The following is a 24336-nucleotide window of genomic DNA, read 5'->3' as shown; positions in this document are numbered from 1 at the left end:
TTTGTATATTAAGTTTGTATTAATGATTTTTTTTAATCCACTAAAAACGAGGATATTTAACATTCGTACCCATAAACTGCGCAGTGCAATAACTGAGGTCACTCATGAAAGTACCAACTCCAAGGTGTGCATAAGGAGCCTGAAAGTAAGCCTTATCTGTTATGCCATGTCTTTGAAGGGAAAAGAATCATGTCTGCTGAATTCTTTCAAAGAAAAATATTCTTTACAGCAGTGTTAAATTAGAATTCAGTGAAAAATAAAAATCCAAGCAGAAAAAAATTATATTACTGCATAAATCATCTTACTTTTCAATCTTATCAGAACACAGACATCTGCATGAATCCACAACAGCTCGCATGTGCAAAAGTAAAATAATTTAACTAATTTTATATCTTGAAAAGCAGATAAGATTTGTGCTGATTTATTGCAAAACTGTAGCTCAAAATAGCTGCCAATTGCAAATTGCCCAAATTACTGTGAAGACGTGTTTGAAAATAATGTAAGGAGGAAAATTTACAATGCAAAAGGAAAATTTTGGGTTCCAAATGAAAAATAAGCACATGAACAAGATTTAACAAGTTGGCACATTTGAATTAACCACATATACTTCAAAGAAAACATGTATTTTTAAAGAAAACTGGAACACTTTCAGGTGAAAATAATTTGGCCAGAAGAGTTTGATTAACAGACATTCTCTCCTTCAACAAACAACCAAAAACGTAAACATTTAAGCAGTAGTTCCAGATACATTTATTTCCATGCATGTTTGCATTACTTTCAGGAAGATTCTAAATAATTTTATTTAAAAAAATAATTGTAAAAGAAATACCCTTTTGGATTTTATTCCCATCACTGACCTATATATTAAATTAAAAAACAAATAAATGAAGCAAAAAAAATAAACAACTAACCATACTAAAAAAAAAAAACAGCCTAGAAATTCTGAAATGTAAAGTGTACTAAAATTAGGAGATATCCAAAATTGTTTACGTTTTTTTTTTTTTTCAGTATAATCAAAAGCACATTTGTCCAACATATACGTATTCCACAGAGAGAAAAGGAACAGCATGATAGATTTTAAATGTAGTCAAGCAGCTCCATTTACTTATTTAAAGAATGAAGTCAGTCTTCCTTAAAAAACTCATTTAAAAATGTTTAAAATGAAAGTTTCAAGCTTAGGACTAGTTCCTTGCATGACCTAGCATAAAATGACTCATGTGCATGTGATAAAATACAATATAATTTTAGCTTCCCAGATCAAAGACTGGTAAATTTGAGTATCTGGAAATCAAAGCTTTTTGCATCATTAATGAAGTCTGATACACTTCTATCATCACCCTACCTACATACAATTCCTGCTTCTGAACTGAAATTCAGATCAGGCTCTTCCCAAGCTTCCAAAGAAAGGAATGCAAACACAGATTTTCCAATGAGGGGAAATAAACAAACATAAGCTGAATTCACCATAGTACAAACTCCTAGCATTTTCACATTCTATTGTTCTAGCATTACAATATTTTCCCTTCTTTGTTGATCATTAACAACAAAAATTTGTGACTTCACAAGAGAAGTTTGAATGAAGACATGGGAATATACAGAAAAATTGCATGCTCTTCTCATACCCACATATGGGCTTTCAATGTAGCAATAAGACAGAGTGGCTATTTCAGAAGGTAGTATAAAAGTTGTAGGAAGGGCCATGGATACCATTAAGGAAATACACTTCTGTAATTTCCTTGTGTTGCTGTTCCTTCTCAAGCAGGGCTTTATTCAAGTACCTACAGCAGATAGACTATGGTTGTTACAATTAATTGTACTGCACAACCAAAATAACCTTGTTATATAAAGGCTGTTCAGACAAGTCTTCTTAAGAGTACAAGATTGCATTTATTCTTTATCTATTCGAAGTGCACAGACTTCAGAAGAGAAGCACAGGAAAAAACACTATCATTTGGGATTTTTGACACTTTCATAGAATACACGGTTGTACAAAGCAGCTCATACTTTTAACATCAGTTTCCCACTGTGAAAATGTGTATAATGTGTAACATTATAGCAAAATGAAGTCATACACTGAACACACGTTTTCCACGTTCCTTGTAAAACTTCTAGTTTTGATACCACATGAAATTTTCTTTTAATTCAAGAGGAAATATAAAAAACAAAAACAAAACAAACAGCTGATTCGTATTGCCCACTATATGCAACACAAGGAAATAAGAATAGAAGTAAATAAAAATGAAAATATCACCCACACAGACACGTAAATTTAAAAGATTCTACTGCCAAAATGAAAACTGTGAAAAAGGAAAACTTGGTTCACTAAGTCCAACTGTAAAGAGCTAACATAAAAATGATTCAGTAATTTTCTGAACTACAGCTACATCTGATTACTCAACTATGAGGGAAATATTGAGTGCTAAAATCTGAAGATTAACAATTACAGGTATGTTAACTTTTGAGATGCATCCATTCAAATAAGTTTTGTAACATTTACCTGTATCCAAGCGCTTTACAGGGGACTCATCATCAACCTCAGAATCTCCACATGCACTCCTTGATCTTTTCCTTGGGTGCAGAAGTGTCTCCAACCTTGGAAGGACTACAGACAAAAAGGTTTTGGTCCCTAGCTGTGGAGAAGTTGGCTGGGTTTCAGTGTTCTTTGCAGACTTTTGGGGGCTTATACTTTTCGATTTGCAGAAGAGAATGGATGTACGTCTGTTTACATCAGTTGATGACTCAGCTACAGCAGAAACAGTCGACTCATTGAGATTACTGTCAAGTAAGTGTTCTGGAGTGTGTCCATTTATTTCTTTCTGAATGGAAGTGCTATATAATTCATTATCAAATTTTACTCTTTTGTAAAGCTTACTCTGCTCTGGATTGAGTTCTACTGGTTTGAGGGTTGGTGGTTCTGAATTAGTCTCCAAGTTTGAAGGAAGAGGTAATGCATCTGATGGTTCAAGTTTAGGGGGAGATTTATCTCCTGAAAAAATTATAAATAGAGTGTGATTTTTGAAAACTTGTAGTTATAAAGTCTATTATAAAACTCACTATAAATGTGCAGCCCACCAAATAAATTGTTGTTTGGAAACAAAGCAATAACATTTTAAAAACAATTCTTGACTAACAACAATCTGTCCTAGTTAGTAGTTCCTACTTTTATACTGGGAATGTAACATGGATAGAAAAGTAGGTATTTATAGCTAGTGTTAACAATTTACACCTGGATCAATACTTCTTACTTGTCATGCAGTTATGTTAGTTTCATTAACTAAAAATTAAGAAAACTTTTTTTTTTAAAATAGAAAGTAGGGGTGGTGGATGATTATGTTAAATGCACTTACACTGCCATTCAAGTAAAATATTTGATAAAATACATTATACAAATTTTTTATATACACCTTACCTGCCTCTGACAAATTTTATCCGCTAAGCATTTAAAAATTGTATTTCTAACCTGATCTACTAGAGTGAATTAAAGTGCAAAAATTCATGAAAGGCGATTTCTGCAAAGCTACTTTACAGTTCTGACTAGTAGTTTTATTTACAAAACAAAACAAAAAGAACAAAGAAAACATCCCACTCCCAAAGTCTTGCAGCTTTACTAGGCACTAGCTGGCAAATAGAGATGTGACAACGTAGACCTGCTAGAAATCAGAAAAGCCATCCACTGGTGGTTTTCTTTCACCCCTTCCCTTTTTTTTTTCCCCATTATCTTTTCCCAGTTTATTTAAGTAATTTTACACTGAGAGAAGACAACGGAAACGTAAGTGTGAACATATAGAGCCAGTTTCAATTTCTCATCTCAAATGATGGGAAAGTAAGCATTCTACTGTTGTAGCATTCCTGAGTACAAGCAAGAGGACAACCCAACCTGCTGAAACAAGGAGACCTTAAAATCTTTATAGTTTCCAAAATAATCATTTAGGAAGTGAAGTAAGACAAAAGAAGATGCTTATTCTGTAAGAACAGACATATGAAACCAACTTAATGTTTACACTATCAAATGAAATTTTAAAGTTTGATTATTTTCTATGTCACCTGATGAAAAGTGACATAGCAAGATAAAACAACAAGGGTTTTTAATCCTCTATCTATAAAGGATTAAATATTATTATTATTTTTCGCTTTGGTTTAGCAATGCGTACTTTGAAACCAGTGACTTCTAGGGCTAGAAGAAATACTGACAGATCATTTAAAGTACCTGAACAATAGAACAGATTACACTGAAAATATAGTGCTTAAAAAATAGTGCGACTACACTCTCATCCTTTGAAAGCATACAAGTATTACGACTGGTAATATTTCAGGAAAACGTAGAATAAAATTCAGTGTTGAATTATATTATTTAATGTAGTACCAATTTTAAGAAGCCCATAGTTTAGAATATCCAACGTCACTGTTCTTTTTGAACAAATTCTAATTTTCTCGCAATTAAGAGAAGATTCTCAAAAAGATTTAAGCACTCAAAAAAGAAAACAAACAAACAAAAAAAGCCAATGACTAATCAGACGTTAAAAAATAAATTTCACTGGATTATTCTGCTACCAGGTTTCTCACATAATCAGAAACTGAAAAGAGAATTGAAAGATAAATGTATAATTCACAGCACTTCTGAAGTCATCTCCCATAAAGATCCTGTGCAGAGGATTCTAATGACTCCCTTCCACATCACTCTTTTTAGATATTTGTTCTCCTTCCTTTAAGTACCTTCTACTTCAGAATTGCAGCTTGAACTGATAGCTAACTACCCTGCACTGTAATTGTAAAAGCAATGCCAATCAACTCTGGATCGTGTCCTTATATTTTTGTTGTTGTTTTTTTTAATGTGTTATACAAAAACTGTTACTGCTCATTTTTAGGACTAATATTTGCACAACAGCTGCAGAAGTTAAGGGCTGCGTAATGAAAATATTAAGCTACAGGTTCATGTACTTATTCTATGACGAAGTACATTAAATTCCTAATCACTATACTCAGAGGCAACATCACTTGAAAGAGGTTTAAAATAAAGTACCATAAAATGTTTTAAGAATATTTAACAGCTTCAGTACAAAATAAGTCATATGCTGACTCAGCTGCACCTTTTTTTAACTGTTTTCACTCAAATCTCAAGCACGTTATATATCTGAAAATCATTCTTAAGCACAGTAAGAATCAAACACTATGTTACTGTTTGAATGGCAGTTAAGGACAGTCTTTTTATTCACTTCACCTCTCAATCATGTTGACAGCGTTTATCTGCACCAGACTTTTTTTTTTTTTTTTTAATTAAAAATGCTTGCACTTTCCCTTCCGCTCTTTCCTCCCCCATTCAATACTGTTACTCAAAATGAAATACCTCCATAATGTTCCTACAGAAAAATAGGTTAGTTTTTCAAAGAGCTGACCAAAAAACAAAAACTCAAAGTTTATTTTTTTTTTTAAGACTGGATTTTTTGCATCCTTTTAACTCCATAACTTAAAATAGAAGAATAAATACAATATCCAGCTGTAAGATACAGGTAGGTGTTTCGAGCAAGTTGCTCCCAATGAAATCAGTGGTAGCAAAAAGTTGATGTAGTTCTGAAACCACTCTTTTGAGGAGGAAGAAAGGCGCAAGGGGAAGGGCTGGTTAGATGTGGGTGCCTTGATTCAACAACACGAAGTTAGATGACTCCTATCAATAGTTAGCTACCGTTACTAAAAGGGAAACAAACAAACATATCTACCCTCCAGTCTCACAGAGTCTTACCAAAAGATAAGACAGAAAAGCTAGAAAACACAGTATAACAGCCAGCGTTTTTAGCACTGCTGACATAGGCTCACGTGATCCCCAATACATATTCCAGCATTGAAGCGGATTTGTAGAAATATGAAGATACTTTCTACTCAGACATTCCTGATTCCTTTTTGATGAGATTGTTTGTATTTTACCTTGTTTAATACCCAGATTTTAAAAGAGCTTTACTACTGTGAAAGGAGGTTTTCATTACAGGGATCATTCCCATATTAAAAATTTATTGTACATAAGTGGTATCTGTCCATTTAAAAATTAAACAAAATATTCAATTATTGTCTTCAATTTACACGATTAGAGAACCTTATTGAAAAACTACTAGTACTAATTAAAACACAGTTTAAAAATCTTACCTTCTTCTTCTCCGTCTTGTTCTAGTGCTGCACTTTCTTCTTCAAAACTTCCAATACCTGACTCTAATTGAGGAGCTTGGTTGTGTTGTTGACTTAACTTGTTGCGAATACTGCTGATTTCTTTCTTTAACAGCTTTGCTCTTTTGCTCCTTGACCCACTGGATTTCATTGCACAGGTAAGATCAAGTTTTTCTAGCAACTCTCTCAGCTGTTCTTCCAAGGACATATGCACTCGGTTTGCAGGATTCAGTAACCTATCCACTGAAGTCAAAACACGTATAATTGAAAATGTGTTAATGTTTCCACACAAAATTCCAACAGGAAAAATCAGTAAGTAAATAAATAAATAAATAATCACATGCTGGAATCAAAAGCTACTTGGATTACAATATTAGTTAGGTTCTTCACTGAGGATGGTGAAGCTATGTTAGTACAAGTTCCTACTGTATAATATTGCTACAGTTCTTCTTGAGTGCTATTTTTCTCAAGAAGCAAGGATAGAAAGAAGATAATTAACCTATTAGGTTATCTCCTTGTCAAGGAACAGACCAAGATTACAGTAATGTAAGAAGAATGTCAACTATTCTCCATTTTCAAAAACACAGAAAACCAGCACATGTGTCTAAAGGATGTTACTTTAATTCCCAGTATTACAAGTGTCCTTAACTGTTAAAACTGAATAGATTATTTAAGAATGCACTGAAGTTCATGCACACTGGTAGCCATTTTCGATGACTTATGAGCACATACAAACACATAAAAGAAGGCACTGATAATCTTTTTTCATGTACCTTATCAAATTAGTCTTTTAACACTGTCAAAATAAGAATCTGGAAAACAATGCTTTCTAATAGCAGATCAAGTTGAAAAGAATCAACTTAATCTTTCAAAAACTATTTGCAGAAGAGAAAATTCTGGTGAATGACCTAAAGAGTTACAATTTCAAACATTTGCACGGAATATAAGGAGCCCAAAATGTGGGTTTTAAAAAGAATGCAAAAACTTCTTACCATCTTCCCAAGAGAAAGGCTGTGGTGACTCAAGTTTAGGCCGTTCAGGTAAGTGCATTCCAGTTTCATTATCATAACCAATTCCTTCAGCATCTCTCCTAGCTTGCCTGAGAACAACACCTCCTTGATCTCTTAACCGCACTGCAGCTCTATAGAATATTGTGTCTTTTGCATTGTACTTCATACAGTTATCTATGATAAGATTGAAGTCGTCTTCAAATTCACTGAGGTTTCTATAGCCTTGAGCATCTAACCGTTTTCGCATGGTAGAGAAATCCATAGGATGTTTAATGTGATCCAAATAGTCTGGAACCTTCGAATAAATATTTAGATCAGTGGGTAAAAGCATAATAAAATTTTCTTGATATATCAGCTATCAACTGTTCCACATGTTTTAACAAAGTAACAGCTCAAATCAATAAATGCAAAATATATCTGAGAACATCTTGAGATGAAGACAGTTACATACCAACAGAACATTACATATTACAAGACTTTGCATCCTGTGTAACAAAACTCAGCTCTACTAACAGATGCTGGAACTATTTGTTTTTAGAATTCCTCTATGCACATGCGTATATGAATACAAATCTATTTTATACATGTATAATATATATGTACATGTATAACTGTCATGTACATACGCAAATATACACAAACATACATAGAGAGATTATATATACATATTCTATTTCTATCTGTACCTATTTTCAGAGTAAATGAAAAGGAATTTTACCTCCAAGAATACAGAATCCACATTTCAATTTTTAAGACTGTTTAAATTTGCTGTATCAAATAATCATACAGCAGTAGATGAGTACTATCAGTATAGAATACTGCCACTTTCGTCTGCCCAAGTACTTACCAGAAACTGCTTTGGAGTATGAACATACATACTTTCATAGCAGGAAGTTATAAAACAAAAGGTATCGGAATAGAGGTTAGAAGCTGACAGTGCTACCAACTATGTGATGCAACAATCTGCTTCTTCTACTGTGGTGCCACAAGTCATAGCTAAATGTTAAGAAAGCAATCTGAAAAAAAAACCTGAGCTTGAAACATACCTCCTTAAGGTTCACTGGCTGAGCAAATATACGAGCAGAATCCTTTTCCTGCAGCTGATCCAGGACCGATCGAAGAAGAACAGTGAATGGAGTAAGCTGAAGTTCCATAGCAACCTGCTCAATCTTGACCTAAAAAAGTAATGAAAAACAAACAATTGCATATTTATTAAAATACTGTTTCAATGTAAGTTGTCTTGCAGCAGAACATCAGAAACGAAGCACTATATAAAAGTGCTTCAGCTGAAATAGAAAACAAGTTTTCAAAACTAACATTTCTACATCTTATTACTTTCAGCATCATCACTTTGAATTGGTATGATATACGTTTTCAGCTAATGATTTTATAAAAGTTATTCTTATTCCTTGTTGCAGACTCAGTTCCAACTCCAACTGCCCATCTCAAATTTTTATTTTATCTACAATGAGTTTTGCGGCATTTTTAATCTCAATTCTTTATTTGAAAAGTTGCTAAATAAGAACAGGTGCATATTTGGGAAGAAAAAAAAATAATCAAGAATTTAAAAGCAACGTTTAAAATTAAGCTTCAAATGTCACCACTAAAATACTTCCATTATGGTAAAACCAAATTCTTATGACATATCAGTGGTGTGAATGTATATACAATTAAACACATTAAGTGAGTTTCACAACAAAAAACAATTAGACTTTAAAGGGAATCTTGCTGCTTTCATAGTTTTTATATAAAAATGTTATCTTTCTGCAGTACCACTTCCTCACATCTTAATCCCAACTATGTTAACTCCGTAATGTCCCAAGAGTTAGACAATGTTTACTAATTTGTCAGAAAAATGAAAAAGCACTATTCAATAAAGGCTTTTTAATCAGGAAAATGTGATGATTAACTTTTCTACAGCTCTTCAGAAATCAAATAACTTTGACAATATAGTCGAATGATTTGTTAAGTAATTGCATATATTTTTATCAGCTTGTGTGAGCACACAATAATCTTTGTACTGCAAAAATTATGTGAGAATACTTAGTCATCTTCCCTTCAGAAAGGTTTCACCAAATTAAAATGGTACTCCATTTACCTGTTCTCTTTTTAACTTTTCACGCTTACGGATTAGTTCAATCAATAAGCGTGCCCTTTCAAGATCATGACGCAGCCTTTGCCAGTACTTCAATTTTTCTTTTAAGGCTTGCATTTCTTCATCATCTTCTCTCTAAGAAAAGAATCAAAAGATTTTCAGGAAGTGAGAAAACTAATCGCTTTTTATAAGCTAGTTTTATACACAATTCCAGAAATGTATTCACAGCAAAGATTAAACTGTGTTGGATTTTTGCTTTGTTTTTTTTTTTTTTAATTGAGTACGTGGTAGTAACCTTCATAACACAGTTCTTTTATTTTTCAGCTGTCTAACTGAAAGCAAAATTTATATAACTGAAATCCATCCCTATAATTAAGGTTATTTACATAAGAAAAGCAATATAGCAAATAACAAACCAGTAGTATAAGAAGCTGCAAAAACAGATATAGTATTGTCACATCAAAACCCAAACCAGGAGAACTAACCCTAAAGTAGTCAGGCAATTGATGGTCTTTTTAGGTCCTTACCAACTAAACCATTCATTCTAATATCACCAGCATCATCAGAAGCAAAGTAACACAGTCCACCTCCACCACTTCCAGCAGCGTAAGGACATGTTTCTAACAGCAACATAACCATTATGACTTCTGAATACAGGAAATGAAGTTATTTGAAGTTATCTGAGAAGCTGTTTTTCAACTAGTACTGCAAATAGGCACTATAACAATACTACAGTGACCTGGACAACAGATTTATTATTTTGTTGTTGTTGTTGTAAAAAGTGTTTAAATACCTGTAGTACTTCGTTAGATCTGTATACACAGAAAACAGCCTCTACTGTTTGTTATAACTATTTTTCATAAGAAAAAGCAAGATATTGGAATAACAGCCACAGTATTCAAGAGGGAGTTATAATTCACCAGAAAAAGGCTGTTAAGAAGTACAAGTCCTGATAGTACCAAATACAGAAAATAAATGTTCTTTAAAGGATTCCTATACTTTAAATGAATATTCTAACCAAGAATCCCAGAATAAATGCATAGCTTCGCTTGCCCAGAACTAGCACAATGCAATATATATATGATATTGTTCCTTTTGATGTTTTTTGTTTGTTTTAAACAAGCAAATGATAAATAAATTCCACCAGTTATAAAAACTAGAAGACAGGATTAAGGAAAACTGGCTAAGCAGGTGAACAGTAACTACACATTACGAACTGTGACATTCATAGCAAAAACATCCCTAATAGAATGTAATTACAGCCCTGTAAAGGAACTGTGTGCAATTTTTCAGCCAGAAGGTTCTGAAAATAATATTGCAAAAAAAATGGCAGTTTAAAAATAGCTAATACATATGTGAGTGCTGAGCGATCTACCTGGTATTTTAGCACTTTATACATCTTGGAAAAGGAAAGGTAAGTAGCTATGGAAGCTATGAAATCTGTTTTATCCAAATCTCTGACTTCACTGAGATAGAAAACCTTTTAACTGCCAGCTAGCTCTGTAACAAAAGCTCATTCCTCTTTGCAAAAAAAAACCACAATGACTGAAAAGTTGTAACTAAAACTTTCTACTTCCCTTTCCCAACATCTATTTCTACTAACAATCTTTCTTTAAATGAGCTAGATCTTGATTTTGACACATAATAATTTAACTGCTGAAGGTCATAATATTTTCAATTTCAACAGAAGTACAAATATTACCATTCACATTTTCAGTTCCTTACAATTCCCAGAGATTCACTGAATCAGGATATCTACACTGCCACTATGCCACTTGTGCATACCCCTTAATCTGTGAGTGCAGATCCCATATGTGGAAAAAAAAAATCAACAACTGTTAATTGACATATTTATACTTATTTTTTTCCTCCCCCATGGTTTTACTGTTTTTAAGAATTGAAATTAAGCTCTGGCTCCTGCCAAAAGCAGAAGGCATGTTGCCTGTTTGCTTCCAGCCATATAATAGTCTGCTCTTTTGCTCTGTGTAATTGCACAATTCATCAAATTAGGGAACTGATCCTGCTAGAAGTCAACAAAAGCATACTAGTTTTGAGGTGGGTCAGGAAACCAAAATACAGCAAGAAAAGAACACTACTCTGTTAGAGCAGGTCTGAAGTAGTTCATTTGAAACTTAAGTACTTAACTAAATACGAAGGTGCAGTTGCACTAGAAAAAATGTTATTTTTAAGATTTTTTTTTTAATTGAATCAGTTGTTTCACCTGATACAGACTCGTGCACTAGACAAACATAACATTTCTTCCCCAAGATACATTTAAATCTGCTAACGTGACCCAAAACATCAGCAATGCTTTGCTTATTTTTATGTGTTGGACATACATACATGCCCTTCTTTAAAATCACTTTGGCTCACAGTTTAATACTGAGCCTCCAATTTTGCCTCAGCACTATGCAAAGTAATGTTTACAGTGATACTAGCTGACATCAACCTCCTTTGCACTTCATTATCTGACATGTAACGTATGCCTCGATTAAAAATGAATTCAGGCAAGCTAAAAAGAGTTACTGGAGTACTAGTTTCCATTACCTGCCCAGTGAAAATTTTGAATAAATGTTTATTTTAAAAGTTTTATTTCACAAAAACTTTCTGACAAGCAAATTTTCATATGACTTTCTCACTGAGTCTTCCTCCAAACCTCTCTTACTACACCAAACCCAGAAACAAGTTCTTGCTGGCAAAAATTAAATTCAGAAACTGTGACATTTTCCGATCACAACTTAGTTTTTGATGAACACCAAGCGCTGTATTGTCTAGAGAAGCTAAAACCAACAGTGCTAAGTGAGATACATTTCTAAGTCACACAGATCATGTATCAATTGAGAACTCGTCTTCAGCATCATCTCCCACCATAAATGATACGTTACCAATTGCTAAGTAACAGTAGGAAAACTATCACTGTACCAACAAATCACTCATGCTGAATGTGAATATACAGGGACAGCCGCAGTGCTTACAAGGACTGTAACTTAACAGGAGCCAGACAGAATTACTGTGATAGTGTTGCATCTTGATCAGCAGTTCTATTAAGGTTTCTGGTATTACTCATAAGCCAGACAAAACCATTTTGTGACTGCAACCTGTGTTCTTACTAAAATCCTCACTACAGATATGACTTTCATCAGCATCACTTTCTACTTCTGCATTCCAAACAGCAGCTTTTGACCAACCTTACTATAACAGCAACAGCAACACTCTGACACCTCATTTTTACTGACAACTCATTTTATTCAGGGTCTAGGGCTGCTCACTGATACATCATCACCTTCAAAAGCATATAATTACTGAGCTCTAACATGTGGTCATTCAGTAATATGAAACCATGGAATGCCTCTTCCCCCATCAAATCTGTTCTAGTAAACAAACATTACATAGGGACCACAAATGCCTTCTGCTTGACATCTTGAAATCACTTTCAAGATTTTGACTGCTAAATAGCCTTAAGCTATTTAAAGGTCATTTTCTTTTTTAGATAGGATGCATTTTACTAGAACAAAGCTTCAGCATGTACTCGTGCTTGTCTGTAACTCCACTGAACTGTGCCAAAAGTGAATCCAGAAGTTAAACCAACAGATCCTTGAACTTCATATCTTGTTTCTTGGCTCGGTTATAACAAAAAAATGTCAACAGGAAGGTTCAAACTTGAATGCCATAAATCAGTATGTTTCATCTTTACTCCATAAAAATTCCCTGATTTTCTCTTGTCAAGGAAGAACACAGCTTTGAATCTTCTAATGAATTTTAGAAATATAATTTCCTTTCTTTGATTTTATGAATTCAAAGGACACTGAGGAATTATTTCCAAAAAGCACAATCTAATCAATGAATAAAATCTGATCAGTGTAATTAAGATAGCTTTGGTGAACATTTTTTAAAACATGTAAAACACATTTACATTTTTTTGGTAAAACATGTAGTCAAACATAAAGCTATTTAACCAAATATATATATATATATATATATATATATATATATATCACGATTTAAAGGACTTAAATAAATATTGTGACCTCAACTTGTAACTGGACATTAAAAATAAAGTAAAGCTTTTACCCAGTGGTGAATAAGATTAAATTTTTATTTGGTGCTGGGTTCCTGTTAATTTTTTCACTCTTGTGTCACGTACCTGTTGTGTGTTTCGTTGTGACTGCAAACTGGACTGCAGCCTTCTCAACAGAGGAACACCATTCCTAGACAGCCTTTTAAGCAACCAGTAACTGTGCACTCGTTCAACAAACTGCTTCTTCCGCTGAATGGCCACCTGATTCATAATCTTATTTAATCTAAAACATAGAAAAATTGATATTGTATTTTTTCCAGCAAATCGTAAAACGTATTTGTCTATAGAAGTTAAACATCAGGCAGACATATATAAATGAATCATGAAGCAATAGCAGTGATCACCACAATTCAATCAATTACATCACTTTCAGTACAATTACCTCTTAGTAGTAGACTAGAATCAAATATATCGTCTTGATACCATATTTCTATCAAATATGTTAAGGTACTTTAATGCTAACTGATTCAAAAGGACATAAATCTTTACATGATCATCAATTTTCTCAATAACAATCCCAGTTTAAGGCAGAGAATAAATTTTAATGTGCATTTTAGAATAATTTTCTTATTGAAAATAAAAAATAAAGCTTGACAATATCTTCACACAGAATTAGTAGTTTATTTAAAAGACAATACATCTTCAAAAAGTACAAAAAAAAAAAACCCTTGGTGGTTGTAGAAGTTTATCTTTGTATGATACTAAAGCCTTTGCAAATTTAACATGAGATGTCCCAATGTACCAGTCACCTCTAAAATTAAGAGGATTGTTCATTCCTTTGGGGGCAAGGGTGAGGCAGAGAGAGAAAAGGATTTTGATTCATCCTTGAGCTGGATGTAAAACAGTTACAGAAAGGACAATATGAATGAACAGAAATCTGTTAATTCTTCCTGCAGTATATTTCCTATAGGAAAATTATACAATACATAACCATAGTTATAAAAAATTGTCCAGTTGAATGTAATAGCAAAACAAGCAAAAAATAAGTTCAAGAGAAGTGTCTGATTTGTAGGATACTAACATGAGACATTTAAATAAAAATTCTAAGCATGCATGAGTATTTTTCAGTTTTCCCCTTCTACTTTTAGGAGTAAAGCAGCATCTCAGCTAAGTGTCAGAAGAAATGCATTCAAATATCTAAACGAAATGTAAAGTTGTGAGTAAGTCTAGAGAAAAATGATTTTTAGTAATACTTCGGAAGCATGCATGGTAGTTTTCAAACAAACATGCATGTGAGTCTACTGTGAGTTAACCAAAGGTCATCTATCCCCAGCTGTTTTTTGCTATGTACAAGGTAAGGTGCAGTAGGTCTACTCAATGTAGCTACAGAACTTTCAGTCACGACAGAGCACAGGCAATGCCAACACAGATCTTCCAAATACAGTGCCATTCTGTCCTTTGTTTCTTCAGTATTCTTGACAAATTCTAACTTAACCTAAAGTAGTTTTAGAAAGTCTGTTGAACACTTTTGTTCACTCAAGAGTCTAACCTGCAAAAAACAGGCCTTGATGTGACCATAATAAACTTCAAACACAAATGAAACAGTTAATTATACAATTAAAGAAAAAAAACAACAAAAAACCTAATACTAAAACCAAAAAACAAACAACAGCCAATCAACCACCACAAAACAAACAAACAAGCAAAATTACTGTCATGTCACTCTCTTGGAAACAGCAAAACCCACTGAACCGAGTCAAAACGCAGCCAAGTAAACACCTGGAGAGATCTCAGAATCATAATTCTATATGAAGCAAAGTGCATTGGCTTGATGCCCATCAGATGTGGCAAGACTAACCAAACATCTTTAATTACAGCTTCAAGTACATTTGCCCATTCATATAATGAACCATTCTTTTCTGAGATAATTACGATAGTGAAGTGTTAGAATAAGCTTAGAAGAGATGCTTGCAGAAGATATCCAGCTTTCAAAATACAAACAGAAGGTAGTTTGCTGCAAAAACTACCTAGCAAGCTGTAGCAATCTACTGCTCTCTACCTACGCTTCAAATAAAACCAAACACTGGCTGCTCATATTTCATCTAGACACCAGGCTTTAGTAGTAGCAATATAATGCAAATCACCTGTCTATTTCTCGAAATACAGAGATTAGACTTTTGCCACATGAAGAGCCTCCACAAAACAGATGACCTTGATGTTACATCTGCTGTTAGACCCTAAAAACCCACTAACTACAGCATAGCTCTCTGATCAGCTTTTTGCTTAGTCAGATGTTCCCATGAAGACTTTTACAGTCCAAAACACTCATATTTTGACAGATGATATGACCATTTGGAGGAAAATAAGATGGGATACACCTTCTGCTGTAGAACCCTAGAAGTAGCACAGACAGATCAATTCATGCTTTTTGAGGCTCCCATCCTTGACATAGCTTCCTCATCTGACAAGAATGTGCGTCGTGCTCACAAAGCTACACTCAAGCTGTGCTGAACTTGAACACTCACATGAAATTTAGCACGCTATGTACCAAACTCAAACAAGTTTCTTTCTGCTACGAGCTAGAATTTAAGTCTGAAAGTTTGAAAGTAATTTCTCAAACAATTTTTTAAATCCTTTGAGATCTTGAAGGAGCTTGCTGCACATTCACACCCACTGCCCCAAGAGACGTTAAAGAAATTATAGAATAGTGAGGAGAAAAAAAACAACAACCAAGCACATAAAAAAAAAAAACAAAAAAAAACAACCTTAATTCAGGGAAGATAAGAGAAATATGTTAGAAGAGTATGTAGTTTTGCAATCCAGGATCTGACTTGCACAAGACAGGACTAACTGGTAGCACTGTCAAATCCCCCCAAAAGAAGTGAGACTTGCAGAGGAAGGTAGGTCACCTCCCAGAACTACACAAAATTCCACAGTGCATTATCTTTAGAAATAACAGACAAGACTCACTACCTTGAACAGTTTGTGTTTTTTGTTTTTTCTTGTATACATCTCTGTTGAGACTGAAAGAAACAAGGTTACTATTTCAGAGATCTCATAATGATAGAAATATAGGAACACGCATTTTGAAGATAATACCAGAAGTATCATTTCCACAATCATAAGTGATCTTACATATCTCAGAAGCAAAAACAAACAAACAAACCTGTAACTAAAGCAATCACAGAAAGGAAGCAAAGGAGATCAGAACTGTCTGTGCTGACCACGTTTCTCAGATAAAAGGGAATTTACTAACACAATATGCCCAAGAAGCCTTGTGAAATGGACCATGTAAAACACTAAACATCTTCCTTTATAAATATTTAAAGCATTAACAGCTAAACCCAGAGCAGAGCAAGTGGTGTTTCCATGACATCTGGTATGCCTCGTTAGGTAACTGGTCTTAAAACAGAGGTACTCAGTTTCAGGTTGATAAAACTGACAGTAACAATGCATGAACTGACACTCCAAGCCAGCCATTTTCTTGAGCAACTTCATCTGACCACTGCAGCCTTTTGGATACTCTGACATCACCAGGCATACTCTCTGTACTCCTTACATTCCAGAATTTCAGATACAAGAACATTTTTCAGAACTATGGTACTGGTGCCACAGACAACTGGGAAAGCTGAAACAGTACCCTTGTATCTAACTGTAAAGCGCTGCAACATGCAGTACAAACAACACAAACAGCCTACAATCCCTGCTTATCTTTAAGAGAGAGGTACTTTTTCAGTGGAAACTTTCCAACACCAGCTTTCAAAACCTGAAGCTACAGTCTATCTGAGGGTGAACTACAGCATTAAAAATACAGTTCATTAACAAAAACAGAAGGATCAGAAGAGAAGAGTTACATTTTGAAAGTGTTAAGACTCAAATACTGTAAATTAAATTGAAACTTAATGTATGTCTTCAGTGAGATCTTTTTTTCAATCAATTGCCCTACACCAATCCACTCCTCAGATGAAGAGGTTTGATGCCTACCCTGTCAACAGTGGTGGTGCTCAATGCACTAGTCAAAGAAGAATAGTAGTGAACAGTAACACTCAGACCTATATTTCTTCATTTTCTTTAGTTAAGTATCTAATATATTTTCCTCCAACCCAAGAAATATGCTGCTGTCACAGTAGCAAAGTCACAGCTTACTCCTTCCTACTCACAACTGCCTTCCTCTCCCAGTTTCAGCTACATGTCACTGTGGCAGCTATGACAGTTACAAGAAGGAGTGAAAATAGAGTCTTTGGTGACTAACTAAGCAGAAGTTTCACACAGGAAAACTGCCACTTTTCTATTACTTACCTCTACCAGTTCTGCAGACCACACTTGCTTTCTAACCTCACAGATAAGAGTTTAAAGTACTCTAATAAGTGAAGACTTCTACAGTTCTCTCTGTCCTCGAGTTTTGATAATATAAACCAGAGAGAAAATGTCCATAATAAAGCTAAGGACATTATTTTTCCAGTATTACTGTAGGAACTCTAGCAGAAGTCTTCACGTAAGAACCAGTAAGACCAAATACCCACTTAAAACCAATCCTTTTTAATAATAAACTAAACATAGTATTTTACTATATGGCCCATAAGCCTCCAGTTTCATCAATCTGTAATTTTCTACCTTCCTTTATCAATCGTGGCTGTATTAAAGTTACATGCAAAAGACCAGCATAAAATCGTGCTCAGGATCACTGAACTTCTGTCTCAACCTGGGCTAATATCCCTGAACAATCAAATGGAGTCCCAGTTTGCTGAGCAAATAAAATACTCCTATTTTCAAATACAAATATTGCAGATATGTTTTAAAAGCTGTAAGAACAAAACACAAAAACTCTACACTGAATAAACTGATACTGAGAGGAGTATGAAGAACATCTTGCACAGTGAAGTTCCACAGAACACAGAGAGAATCACCAGAAGTGGGGAAGGAGGGGGAAGAAAGACAAATTAAGTACAGATGGTAACAGTGATTGCACTGACACTAATTGGAAGAGAATTAACAGAAAAACAAAGTAAAAAAAGCTACAGAAGTTTCTATTCTGGGAGTTGGAATGAATTCTGGGGACTTGCCAACTACTCCTCCCAGCTCTGTACATGAGATCTTCAGCTTCTAGAGATGCATGCAAGTTTTTTGTTTTAAAATTCTACCTAATAGATTTGTCTTGTACAATCTCTTCTTCAGATTCTGAGAATCTAATAGCACAGATTATATTCACTTGTACACTTTCTGAAGTCTCAAAGTTTCTTAAGGTTCCTGTCATTTAAAATTTATCAGCACTTAATCTGATTTTGACTGTGCACGTAGGAAACACTTTTTCATGCTACAAAAGATTATGAAACTGAGCATCTGTACCTCTACTTGCATAAGTGGCTTAGAAAAGATTCTTTGGACAAGCAAGCAGAATGTTGAATTTGAGGTTCTAAGAAAACACTACATTAATTCTGGCCAATTCTTTATTAGTTATAACCAGCTACTTAGTTCCTACCATAACAATTAACTTTGTGACCTTCTAAACTTTTGGATAACAAAATGAACAAAATTAACTAAAACAAAATCCAGCAATAACAGAGGCAACACAATGCTGCCACGCTGGAAAACGTCCTTAGTCCTCTCAGAAAAATCACATAAATATACTTTTACCACTTTCTACACAAACAACTTATACAGTCATAATTTTTCAAGCGTTAAAAGTATTTTTCTGCCCTTTTTTTTTGTATCTGTTACAACCATAGTACCTATAATTTTGAAATATTATCTTAAGAACTCAATTCATATCAAACTACTAACCAAGTAAGAAAGAATTAGGAAAAACTCATTTTCTCTATAATAAAAGAAAAATTAATTTACTAATTCTTATGCATTGTGTACCTTGGACCATTGAGTAAAAAAATTACAAGGAACCATTCTTCAGACAATTCATACTGAAATTCTCACTTTTGTACAGTACTTAAAAGACGCACCACCCCTCTAACTTCCACCAAACAAACAAACAAAAAACAGTTCACACAATTGGTGAAACACAATAGAATTGAAGGAAAAACACACTTAAAATATAACTTTAGTGTTTTACTACTGTTTAATTTAGGTAATGAGTTTTGAATCATCCTAACTGTAAATCAAGCACTCAGGGGATGCACAGGATAATAACCATGCACTTGAACAAAATAATTAAAATAGAAATTAAAATGTTAATCTTCACTGTTCTGTATACATGAAGTAAAGACCCCAAAATAACATTATATCTCTGGTTGGTTCCTCTATCCCCTTTGCAAAAAGAAAGCACTGAAATATGAGGCATCACTTCCACCCTAAGGACCAGGGGATGGTCACCCTTCAGAAATCATTCATATGTGACTTTTACTATCAGATACACAACTTACTTTAAAAACAAAGTAACAAACAAACCCCCTTACTTTTACAACTTATTATAAAGCTGCATTTACTTATACACATGTACTAATTGTTATCACAAGGCAACAAAAGTCAAAATTAATTGGCTCGAAAGCAAACCTCTAAAGCCACTGTATCTTTCATTATCATTACTGTTGATTTTAAATACCACTGAGGCAAAGTTAGCAATCACTTTAGCAGCTCTTTTTCTGGTTTGGGAAAAATTATGCTTTGCAAGTATCAGAAACGGTTCAGGGGTTAATCAAACCTACAAAAAACAGTGAATGCTGGTATCCCCTTCTACATTCCACCTAGGTGGTTCCACCACCTAATGATTAAGTATAATCATAAGGCTATATTGTGTTCTCCTATAAAGCATTTCCACATCATTGTGTGAAACTATACACACGTATATTCAAGTACAAATGGCTAACATATCTGGATTTATGTGGCTCCAATTTTGTTGCAACATTGGTTCTCAAATTATTACTCAAAGCTTTTTCTAATGCTGAATTTTAAGTAGTTATTTCTTATTCTTGTTTTAGAAGGCAGAAAAAAAATGTACTAAAACCCAGAAACTCTCACATCACATATATGATTAAGAAGCAACATCCATGAATACAAACTGACAGAGTCTCAAACTCTTTCATAAATGTTCCCTTCTGGTTACACTGTCTCACCACACTCTCTCCACTTACTTCTTTGGTCCATATTTCATTTTAGAGGCCATGAAGATTCCTGTGACTGGTATACCATGACTACACTACATTATCTAAGACGTTCTACTGGATAAACTATGAAACAGTAACAAAAAAAAAATACTGTTTCTGCACTGATATATACAGCAACAGAAACCTACTTTTACTATCAGAAACAGCATGCTTTTTAATCACACCAGATTAATACAGAAAATTCAGGTAATATGAAACATATAAATGTTAACTTCTAAAGAGAGATTAAAATATCTTTAGCATTTCAATAATTTCACTTATTTCCTCTGTTATCTGCTTTCCACTCACCTACTTTCACAAATTGTTAACAGTATGATGTAACACAGCTGACACACATGAGAAACAAGTCTAATGCCTTGCACATACTTACACTACTGAAGCAGAGATTATTTTGCTTACTTTCTGCACCCTGCACAAGTACAGCATTTCAAATGCTTTCATAATTTCAGACACTACATATATACCACGTATAAAAAGAAACTACAAATGAAAGCATTATTATGCTTCAAAATACTTGCTTCCACGTAACAGAATACCTGCATAAAGGTTATTTTTAATGAGACAGATTACACAAGGTCTCAGTGTGTTTCCAAAATACTGAAGATTAAGTATTTTATTTACTTTTCCCTCAGGTATATGCCCACAAAATCCTACTTATACAACATCTTTTCAAGAACACAAATACTGACTTTGTTTTTCATAAAACAATCCCACCTTAGACACCTCTTTAACAACACAAGATCAAGAGATTACACCAAAATTATCTTACTTGTACTACAGAATTAAGCTCTCAAGAGTAAGAGAAACTCTATAGGTTTTCCACAGCAAACGTTACAACTTATTCACAGGGTAAGGTAGCTATTATAAGGGATAATGATAAGACAGCAACAGGGGGAACAATTCACAAGAAAAGGAGTACAGAACCATTACAGGGTAACTCAAACAAGAAGTAAGGCCTGGACTGTCAGGTCAACTGCAAAAGTCAGAATTTCCTACCGTGGAAGTTTTAGACCTAAAATATAAAGAAAACACTTTTCATAATTAATTAGGGGAAAAACTAAACTAAAACTTTATCTAACTATGTAAACCATCACATATCAGTGAAGCATGGACCCTGCACCTATTCAGTGCAAAACCAACCCATCGCAGCTTCCAGACAGATCTGCTGGTGGCCACAGGAGGCTTGCACTCTGACTGCTGTGCCAACGTGTCAAGTACTGTCTGTACAACATAACTGACACAATTCAATGCTCTACATTTAAAGAAGAATTGAATGGAATTTCTGAGAAAAGAGAGAAACACTAACATAGCCAGAAAAGCCAGATGCAAATCATATCCATCCAGGAAATTTCTCAGTGATCCATCCCAAGTGCTAAGCATCTAAGAAGCAAGCAATGAACTGACCTCCAGGCTCTGACATGACATAGTGCATCTCTGGAAGTGGATACTTAACTACAAACATCCTGAAAAACTGGGGCACAAGATGACAAATGAATGCCCAGAAATAAAAAAGAGCTGAAGCAAGCATTGATCTCCTATTATTGCCTTTTAAGACCCTCTGATGCTATGCTTAGTAGTTCACAGATGACAGTCTGAAAGGCCATTTAATTAGATCACAAATAACCAAGGCATTATATTACCTATGGAATTTGACAGTTAATAGTTTCAAGTACAACATCTGCTAAGAAACAATTGTAAATGGAAAGAACAAAGGTCTCAAAGCTGCTCAAAGCAGTATCTAAGGAATGGAGAAATAGATATAGAAATTCATGAGTTACAAAAAATGGTGCAGAAATGATGACACTGTTTTACATTATTTTTAACGCATTTTAAAATTAACATAGGCATTTCAGAAAACAGAAGTATTAAAATGGCGTTAGTAAAATGTTCAGCTTTTGACATACATTCACCATCCAGATAAAGAAACAACATAAATTCCTACTACCTTCAACTAAACATAACTGTCAAGAAAAGTTTCTCAAAGCAGGTGTGTTCAAATTGGCATTTGTGTACTACTGCAGCTACCATCTCTAAAGAAGCAGTCACGGACACGTATCGTCTGGGTATTAATGATGAAGGAAGTAAACCAAACCAAACATCTCCCCAGGCATTCTTCAGTCTTCATTGATGTAAAGAACAAGGTTCATTTCAAATTTTAAGAGGAAAAAAAGAAGCACTAGTGTTTTAAGCTGGAGCACAAGTGTTTCCTCTCTGAAAGTGAATAGTTTTAATTGCTATTCTTCAAGACTTCTGGAAAGGCAAACTGTATTCCAACTCCAAGGAAAGAAAAAAAATCCACAAATTGAAAAATACACTCAAGGTATCATTTAAATGGAGGCAGATGCAAAACGTGTCACATAATTCATTATTAGTACATAGGTGTGTAATTAACTCCACATTAAAAAAACCATAGCTGTTCTTTACAACCAAAAAAAAGGAACAAAAATTGGACTACTTTACCTTTTCATGTGCCCATTTCTATTTCACTTTTAATTCAGGTGTTAGTTTTCCAGGACTAAGTGAATACTTATCAAAAATAATATTTAAGAAATTTGAATCTTGAATGAAGACAACAAATTTACAACAAATGTTATATGTTTTTGTTTTTTTTTGTTTTTGTGATGTTTTTTTGTTTTACATTTCTGATATAAAGTATCATTAAAATGTATTATCTCAACAAAATATCTATGCATGTAGTAACATGAATCTGAACAAAGGAATCCCTCAGTAGAAAGAAATTTAGAAATCAGCAGTCTTTATACATCTGTTCCTAGCAGCTAAAACACTGCTAAAATAATTCTGGTGATGGCATCCTTTCAGCGTCAGGGTCTGACTTTAACAAAAGATATCTGTGAGAAGAATTGCCAAAGCCACAGCTAAGAACATAAATTCAAATTCTCAACTCTCATTTAGCCCATGTTCTTCCTTAGTCTACTGGCAAGAAGACAAAACATAAAAATCAATCAGGATGGCCTTCATTCAGTTAAAGGCAAATTCTTTTTATAAACTTTCTCCCATGGACAACAGTATTATCTGAAATGATAACATCCGTTGCTAATTGTCGACTTAAGCCCTTCATCTGCACATCACTTAACAAAAAATTCAGTTATACCAAGTAAACCACGATGCAGAATAGTGCAATCACTAATGATGCTTATAACCATCACACAGGAGCTAAAGGCTGACAAAACTAGTCAGTAAGTACCCACACACATTAGCAGTTCTTATTACAGGAAAAGACTGCCATCTCTAAGAATGTTTAGATTAATGTTGGCTACTTGACACTTGGTAGCCAGCTTTCAAAAAGCATGGTTTATTTATATCTTAAGAGCCTGGTACACAATTAAGCTGCACATGGAACTGATGCTTCTATAAAGAAACTTTTTAAAGTACTGTTATTTCATTAAGTAAGAATTTAATTCAAGGGGTAAACAAACATACTGCTGTTGTAGATGCTGGAAGCAAAACAAATAATAAAGACAAACTTGGTTTTTGTCCCAATAGACCAATTTAACGCTTCTCAGCACAGTGTATTATGTCTGAAATGCTCAGCAGAGCCAAAACCATGCTTCTCTAACCCAGAGCTTTATTCCATTGCTCAAATCATACAAACATATATTTCCACTGCTGAAATGCATTATAACTCAATTTAAGTGAAAGAAATGTGAAACGAGATGGCACTGCTCTTTTGAACTACAATGTAGCTAATTTAATCAAAATTCATTCCAAAACTCTTTAACTCCTGAAATAAAAAGCATCCAAAAACCATCATTCTGTCCCAATTCTGTTAATTACATATGAAAACAGAATTTAAAACATCCCTGCTTTTTCATTCAAGCATCATTTCACTAGTCTCCCCAGCTCTAGAGCCATCTGCCAGCCCCCTGATCATCACTGCTAAAATGTAAAAATATGGCATGCTAAAAGTAAAGGGCATCTTCAGCT

At 34.1% G+C, this 24336-nt stretch overlaps 1 protein-coding gene across 6 annotated transcripts in view; it reads right to left on the bottom strand.

Moving 5' to 3' along the window:
- Nucleotides 1-24336, bottom strand: part of BRD1 (bromodomain containing 1) — a 373526-nt gene that overhangs the window by 25577 nt on the left and 323613 nt on the right. For 4 of the 6 annotated variants that reach the window (XM_065743545.1, XM_065743544.1, XM_065743546.1 and 1 more), the window contains 6 exons: nucleotides 13403-13559; nucleotides 9262-9393; nucleotides 8210-8338; nucleotides 7146-7458; nucleotides 6136-6396; nucleotides 2498-2986 (listed from right to left, as the gene is read on the bottom strand). In XM_065743545.1, the coding sequence (XP_065599617.1) occupies nucleotides 2498-2986; nucleotides 6136-6396; nucleotides 7146-7458; nucleotides 8210-8338; nucleotides 9262-9393; nucleotides 13403-13559 (1481 nt within the window). The remainder of the gene's footprint in view (nucleotides 1-2497; nucleotides 2987-6135; nucleotides 6397-7145; nucleotides 7459-8209; nucleotides 8339-9261; nucleotides 9394-13402; nucleotides 13560-24336) is intronic. The other 2 variants (XM_065743548.1, XM_065743549.1) reach the window with 2 other exon arrangements.

Source organism: Cyrtonyx montezumae, unplaced genomic scaffold (genome assembly GCF_038088225.1).
Source record: "Cyrtonyx montezumae isolate F1298 unplaced genomic scaffold, pur_monq_1.0 scaffold_3, whole genome shotgun sequence".
Lineage (NCBI taxonomy): Eukaryota > Metazoa > Chordata > Aves > Galliformes > Odontophoridae > Cyrtonyx > Cyrtonyx montezumae.
This window is presented reverse-complemented; position numbering and strand designations above follow the sequence as displayed.